Source organism: Malus sylvestris, chromosome 7, assembly GCF_916048215.2.
Source record: "Malus sylvestris chromosome 7, drMalSylv7.2, whole genome shotgun sequence".
Classification (NCBI taxonomy): Eukaryota; Viridiplantae; Streptophyta; class Magnoliopsida; order Rosales; family Rosaceae; genus Malus; species Malus sylvestris.
Genome location: NC_062266.1, coordinates 1,882,088 through 1,889,840, shown reverse-complemented (window position 1 = coordinate 1,889,840; position 7,753 = coordinate 1,882,088). Strand labels below are relative to the sequence as shown.

The window sequence follows — 7,753 nt, the reverse complement described above, 5'->3', positions numbered from 1 at the left end:
TACTCTAAGTCTTTTCTTAGGGTCTCTTCCAAAGTTTTCCTAGGTCTTCCTCTACCCCTTCGGCCCTGAACATCTGTCCCGTAGTCACATCTTCAAACCGGAGCGTCAGTAGGCCTTCTTTGCACATGTCCAAACCACCGGAATCGATTTTCTCTCATCTTTCCTTCAATTTCGGCTACTCCTACTTTACCTCGGATATCCTCATTCCCAATCTTATCCTTTCTCGTGTGCCCACACATCCCACGAAGCATCCTCATCTCCGCTACACCCATTTTGTGTACGTGTTGATGCTTCACCGCCCAACATTTTGTGCCATACAACATCACTGGCCTTATTGCCGTCCTATAAAATTTTCCCTTGAGCTTCAGTGGCCTACGACGGTCACACAACACGCCGGATGCACTCTTACAGTTCAGGACCTTCAACCATCGCAAAAAATTGAACACTAGATCCAAACTAGGCAAATACACCTCTGGTTTACTCTTTTGATAATCTGTATAGTATGATTACCAGTTGACGCATTTTCCCAACTGAGTATCATCATTCTGGTGGAAAACCACACATCTTAACCCGTTACCCATATCTCTAGCTCGATATGACAGATTTCTTGTCTGAGATGCCTCTATCTTGCCTTTTGTCCTGTGTTCATTCACTTTTCACGTGTACGTATCTTCATATACAACATTTGTATTTGCTCATACTTACTTTTCAGTTGCTAAGTTTACACTTTTTTCTCGTGATTAATGGAATGATTAAAACCAGTTTTTATTCGTTCCCTTCTCTTGTCTTGGGCAAACATATTTCTAACAATCTCAAAAGGTACAGAGAGCTACCAATTTACTGATGCCCCAAAAGGAGGGGAGTCCCTTGTACTCAGAGGTTCCTGCCAAAGCCAATGGGAGGCCAGGAGAAGTTCCAAGTTGTGTTGTTGGAACTTGGAATGTTAGGTGTACCAAACAGAAAATATATGTAAACTTAAAATGAAACAAATTTAAACTGTTTGCACCAATCGTTATTGAACTTCTAATCAAGAAATGGTGCAATGAGTGGGGTACTAGGCTACTAGCTAAGTCTTGATTCTTTTCCATGCCTTCAACGCTAAGGACTTGGATATTTCTTAGTGAAAGTCAAGATTTTAAGTATTAATTGAATAAAAATTAGTTTTAATCAATTTATATTAAACTGCGCCTTGATTAGAGGCTTAAGAAACTAACAGATTGCTTACAAATGAAATAAAAAATACTTGGAGATTGCTTTCCTGTTACCTCAAATGAATGGTGGAGGATGAGAGCATGGATAGATTTTTCAATGCGTCTGGGACACAGGTGTTAAGAGTATAATCTCACACAGCAGCAATGCATCCCAACCTCCACCAGATTAGATTCTTTCACTAGGTTGTTATGCTTGGAATGTTTGTGATTAGTTATATACTTTATGCTGAGCTGACACATATATTGGGATAGGATATTTATGTATAAATACCATGTGTATTATTCAATTGATTAATGAGAATTACAATTACATTTTTCACTCTCTCTCTACATCTCTCTTTCTCTCTCTAAATGAATTTCCCTCTCTGAGTTCTTAACTTCAACATGGTATCATCACCATCGTCTAACCGACTCCGATCCGGCGCTTCCCTCTTCTAGCAATTTTCTTGCTGTTCTTGCATTTTCCGATCTTCCAAACAGATCCCTACTTCTCTGATCTCTTCTTTTTCCTTCTCAATTTAGCCCCTCTTGCTATGTCGGCGGCAGCATCCTCTTCGGATTCTCCTTCTCCACCTCCTGCAAACCCTAATTCTCCAGCAAATCTTCCTCAGAGTGCCCTCTCCAACCCTCCGATCATGACGCTTGGCACGCAGCAGCAATGCATCCCAACCTCCACCAGATTAGATTCTTTCACTAGGTTGTTATGCTTGGAATGTTTGTGATTAGTTATATACTTTATGCTGAGCTGGCACATATATTGGGATAGGATATTTATGTATAAATACCATGTGTATTATTCAATTGATTAATGAGAATTACAATTACATTTTTCACTCTCTCTCTACATCTCTCTTTCTCTCTCTAAATGAATTTCCCTCTCTGAGTTCTTAACTTCAACAACAGGCACATACGTCATATATTATTATACAAATGCAGGGACACTTGAAAAAGAAAAAAAAAAAATTCCCTGCACCTAACTTCTACTTGTATTGTTGTAAATTGAAAATAATAAGGAACGAAGTTACCTGAGAAAATGTAAAAGCCTTTGAGTGGTGAATAATTCTTGGGATGAGTCGCGGACTAAGTCGCTCTCTTTAAGACGTTTCGCGGCTCTGCCCAAAGTGTGCAAGAAGTTCACAAATATCACGTCGTCCCCAGGATAAAACAGCCCAGAACCTTTCTTCTGATAAAGTTCTTCCTTGCACACCGAAAGAACCTTCGAACTTACACATTTTCGATATGTTGCTTTTTAAATCAATATATTAAAAAAAATTCTTCATCTACTTTCTGCTTTACCATCGCCTAACATACATCACTATAATATATATATATGTATCTGTCAAGAGACGTACTAGACTTATATATATATATATATATATTATAAATAAAGAAACGTTGAGGGAGTAATTGGGTTTCAAAACCGTAGCAAATCAAAACGGCAAAACAGACAAAACTGTTTGAATATGCTTAATAACATGATCATCTTCTCTATATAGAAAAGGAATCTCACATTTTATATTTAAGAGGAGATAACTCCTTATCTAATTGATAAGGCCAAAATAAATTGGCTGTTTTAAATATATTTAAATATTTAAATAAAAACATATTTGTTCCAACAATCCCCCACTTGTTTTTATTTAAAAAACTATATATCAAGCAACATATCATAAAGCTATGCATAAGTAAAGGTGTTTCTCAACTTGAACCTGTACATAGTGTTAGTGATCCAGATTATACTAGAGTAACTTATAGTTTTGAACTCTATCTCTGACAACACCACACACATAACTTTATTAAGGTGAAGTTCAAAAAGCCAGCACATTACGGCCATGTGCTTGTATCCCAGTATAGTGAACGCTCTAGAAACTTGCCCAAGATTTCATAGGAAGCGGCCTCACTTCCACATTCACATAGGTAAGACTATCAAGGATATTCCTGTAGCTTGATATCTCACTCAACATAGAGTATAGACCTTATTAAGAGAAAAAATCTCAACCTAAAAACGCTTCAGGATGTCATGCTTCTTAGGGATGGACATGGAATAATATTCCAAATTAAAATTAGCAAGACTTCACTCATATCACTTGTGACTTGTTATTACCCTTTGAACCTATTTCTTGGGATCTCCAGTCTATAGGTTGGGTTGCTATCTCAAATGACTCAATTTTCTACAGGCTTTAGTCCCATCCCTTTCGAGGTTTTCCAAACTTTTTCTCATGTTAGTCCTTTCGTCAAAGGATTTTTCCAAACTTTTTCTCATGTTAGTCCTTTCGTGAAAGGATCAACTAAATTTTCTTCAGACCGTATACGACTGGAATCGTTTTCTCCCATAAAGGGGTATCTGACAGTAGGTTTTTCAACCATCTTGCTTCTTCTCCCATAAAGGGGTATCTCAACCATCCTGCTTCTTCTCCCATCAAGGGGTATCTGACAGTAGGTTCATAAATTTTAGAAGAATTAGAACCCCCACTATTTCGAAGATTAAAAGGAAATTTATTCTCATAAAAATCAGCATCAAGATTTTTACACACAAATGGAAATCAATTGAAAATTAAGATAATAGGTATCTAAAAAAAACTAATCTTTATATTCAATTCCAAGAATCAAATAAAGAATCAGAAAGAAAAACCTTGATCTTGAAGAGGGTTTGGGTACATCTATCCACTGAGGGTGGATAAAAAAAACACATAAAAGCACTTTCCCCAAACCAAAAAAAATAGCCCTCAACCAGAAATCAGAGCTAGAACCAAGCAAGATAAAAGAATGAATAAAAACTTGTACCAAAAAAAAAATAAAGAGGAAAGAGGAGAGAAAATAAAAATCTGATATTTATAACTTATTCCTTAACCATCCAAAAGCCATAATTGACCTGAGCATCACATCAAGTGACTCAATTATGACATTTTATCAACATTCAATTTAAACATTCCATTAGTAGCATATCCCCATGAATAAATATGATATGCCAGAAACAATTCGGTTAGTAGAAGGCATGATTTACAGATCAATTTCAAATAAAGCTCAGATCAACTCGGTTACCACAAATATCTGTTCATTCTAGAACCGAAAACAAATCGCCATTTTTCATGTTTTTTTTTTTTTTTTTTTTTTTTGAATTGTAAACATGAGAACTTTGACATATGATTACATCAAAGAATAAGCTTACAATGGTACACAAAACAGATTTAAACAAATCACAGCAGCCACCTAGTCATCTCCATCAAAAGACTACTGATAATATCAACACACATTGCAAAAAGATCACAAATAGATTCATTCACCATGTCAATTCACTCGTCCTACAGCGAATGCACCTAGGCAGCTCAAAAAGCATTCACAGTTGACATACTAGTAACTTGATATTAGATTATATAATCACAATGATTTGCCACATATCTAAAACAAAGTTCTTAAAGAGTAACCCTAACAGCAATACAAATATTTTTCAGATTCCATGGCAGATTGATTCGTCTTAAAATTGTTGTAAACTGAAAATAATAAGGAACGAAGTTACCTGAGAAAATGTAAAAGCCTTTGAGTGGTGAATGATTCTTGGGATGAGTCGCGGACTAAGTCGCTCTCTTTAAGACGTTTCGCGGCTCTGCCCAAAGTGTGCAAGCAGTTCACAAACACCACGTCGTCCCCAGGATAAAACAGCCCAGAACCTTTCTTCTGATAAAGTTCTTCCTTGCACACCGAAAGAACCTTCGAACTTACACATTTTCGATAGGTTGCTTTTTAAATCAATATATATTAAAAAAAATTCTTCATCTACTTTCTACTTTACCATCGCCTAACTTACATCACTATAATATATATATATATATTATAAATAAAGAAACGTTGAGGGAGTAATTGGGTTTCAAAACCGTAGCAAATCAAAACGGCAAAACGGACAAAACTGTTTGAATATGCTTAATAACATGATCATCTTCTCTATATAGAAAAGGAATCTCACGTTTTATATTTAAGAGGAGATAACTCCTTATCTAATTGATAAGGCCAAAATAAATTGGCTGTTTTAAATATATTTAAATATTTAAATAAAAACATATTTGTTCCAACATGTATAATGACATATGACGTACCGTATTCACTAAAAAATCTCGAGAGATGAGTCAGCCTCCACCAAAGCTTATTGTGAGCTCTTGAGATTGCCAGAGGCCCAGAGAGAGAGAGAGAGATGAGTACTGGACAAGGGAAGACTGTATGTGTAACAGGAGCGTCTGGTTACATAGCATCATGGCTGGTGAAGCTCTTACTGCAGAAGGGTTATACTGTCAAAGCCACTGTTCGTGATCCAAGTCAGTATTTTTTAACTTGCTGATATCATCTAAATCGTCAGTTTCAAACACTTCATTAAATATTGTTCGTTTTCGAATTCCGAGTTTTGTTTTCCGGAAGAAAATTTCAGGATCTAGGTTTGTCATATTATGATTCATCTTTCATCAAGTGTGGTTCTTGGAATCCAGTTAACGGCAAGGCTTTAGCTGTTTTTGTAAACATTTATCCAAAAAGACGAAATTACCTGTGGTTTTGTTTGAATTCCAGTTAGGTGCCGTTTGATAATCATTTCATTTCCGGTTCTCACTAATTCTAAAAGCTTAAAACTAAAATTAGTTACCGAACAAGTGTTCAGTATTAAAAAAAGTGAAAATTGAAAAATAAAAACTGAAATGGTTATTATTATTAAACGTACTCTTAGCATTTCTTAAAAAAATAATCCTAACTAGAAAGAAAACTAACCATTTTTGTCCTAACTAGTTTGAATTAAGGCATGAACTGAGTGGAAATTATGATATATTGCTGGTGCTGTTGGGCTAGCGATCGCCACAGTAAGTTATACTAGTACCATGCAACATTGCAGAAGTAGTATCTCATGCTGTTCATATTTCGCCTCACGATTAAACTAGTTGATTACTAATTTGGGAGGTTTTCTTGAAATGGTAGTACCGGTACCAAAGGACATATTAATCTATGTTTTGGCAACTTAATTGCCCATTTCAGCCTCAGCCAGAGCAGTCAATCCTTTATCATATGTCCCAATAATGTCTGCTTATTGTATGCTTAAATTTAATCAGTTCTGTTTTGTATATGCATGCAGATGATCCAAAGAAAACAGAACACTTGCGCTCACTAGACGGGGCAAAAGAAAGACTTCATTTGTTCAAAGCAGACTTATTAGAAGAAGGAGCTTTCGATGCTGCCGTCGATGGATGCCAAGGTGTTTTTCATACAGCATCCCCTGTACTGATTTCAGTTACTGACCCTCAGGTTTGGCCATTTACTTCATGATTTGCAGAGTCCAGAAAATTAGATTCATTCTGCGGGATCATTGTATGTATAGAAAGTCAACATACTTTCAAGACTTTTGATGTCAAAAGTCCGGAATGATACATTCTTCATATTTCAGGCCGAATTAATTGACCCTGCAGTGAAGGGAACACTTAATGTTCTACAATCCTGCGCAAAATTTCGCAGTGTCATGAGAGTGGTTTTAACATCTTCAATTGCTACAGTCATGATGAGTGGAACACCTCTGACTTCTGATGTGGTTTTGGATGAAACATGGTATTCGGATAAACTTTTTTGTGAGGAGCACAAGGCATGTATTAATGTTCCCGTATTAACTTTCTCCAAGTCTCACATTTTGTTAGCTGTTAATTTGTTATATTTTAATGTCAGTTGGAACAAAATCTAATCTTGTTAGGTTAGATAGGTATCAGGTTGCAATTCTATAATAAATATATAATTCTATAAGAAGAACATCTTGGAATCATGAACAGCAACCTCATATATATGGAATTCCTTGTTCATTTTTTCAGATATGGTATGTGCTCTCAAAAATATTAGCCGAGGAGGCTGGCTGGAAATTTGCTGAAGGAAATGGAATCGATATGGTGTCAATGAATCCTGGGTTGTGTATTGGTCCACTCTTAAATCCAACTCTTATGACCTCCGTTGAGCAGCTTCTGAATGTCATGAGTGGTATATTTCAGCAACTTAATTACTGTTGGGTTGATAGCCAGTAGAACATCTTCAACCGGCCCCTCTGTGTTTAAACAGTTGTCCTTGACTTGTGATGCAAGCAATTGATTGCGATGTTTCTCCTTTGTGCTCAGGTACCCCAACACCGTTTCTAAATTACCCATTTGTAGACGTTAGAGATGTTGCCTCTGCTCATATTCAAGCATTTGAAGTTCCTTCAGCTAGTGGCAGATATTGTTTAGTTGGCCACGTTGTTGACGGATTCGATACCCTAAAGATTTTACGACAACTCTACCCTACTTTGACCCTTGCTGAGGCTGTCAATCCGTCAGACTCAAAGTATCAAGTGTCCCAGGAGAAAGCAAAAGGTTTGGGAATCACTTTCCTTCCTCTGGAAACAAGTCTTAGGGACACTATTGAAAGCCTCAAGGAGAAGGGCTTCATCAAGATTTGACTGCCTCAATCTTCCTGCTACATGTTAGTCATATGTAATTTGTAAATTTTAAAATCGCACTAAATAAAAAATTACAATCTTTATATAAAGATTGAACACA

General features: G+C 36.4%; 1 protein-coding gene across 2 annotated transcripts; it reads left to right on the top strand.

Annotated features, from left to right (window-relative positions):
- Window positions 1-5,306: 5,306 nt before the first annotated feature.
- Window positions 5,307-7,753, top strand: LOC126628389 (phenylacetaldehyde reductase-like). Of its 2 annotated transcripts, XM_050298061.1 has the most exons (5): window positions 5,311-5,515; window positions 6,316-6,485; window positions 6,625-6,816; window positions 7,037-7,199; window positions 7,334-7,753. In XM_050298061.1, the coding sequence occupies exons 1-5, from the start codon at window positions 5,395-5,397 to the stop codon at window positions 7,651-7,653; spliced, it is 966 nt and encodes a 321-aa protein (XP_050154018.1). In that variant the 5' UTR covers window positions 5,311-5,394; the 3' UTR covers window positions 7,654-7,753. The 2 variants fall into 2 exon arrangements, with proteins under 2 accessions (XP_050154019.1, XP_050154018.1); XM_050298062.1 differs by lacking the exon at window positions 6,625-6,816 and having other exon boundaries at window positions 5,307-5,515.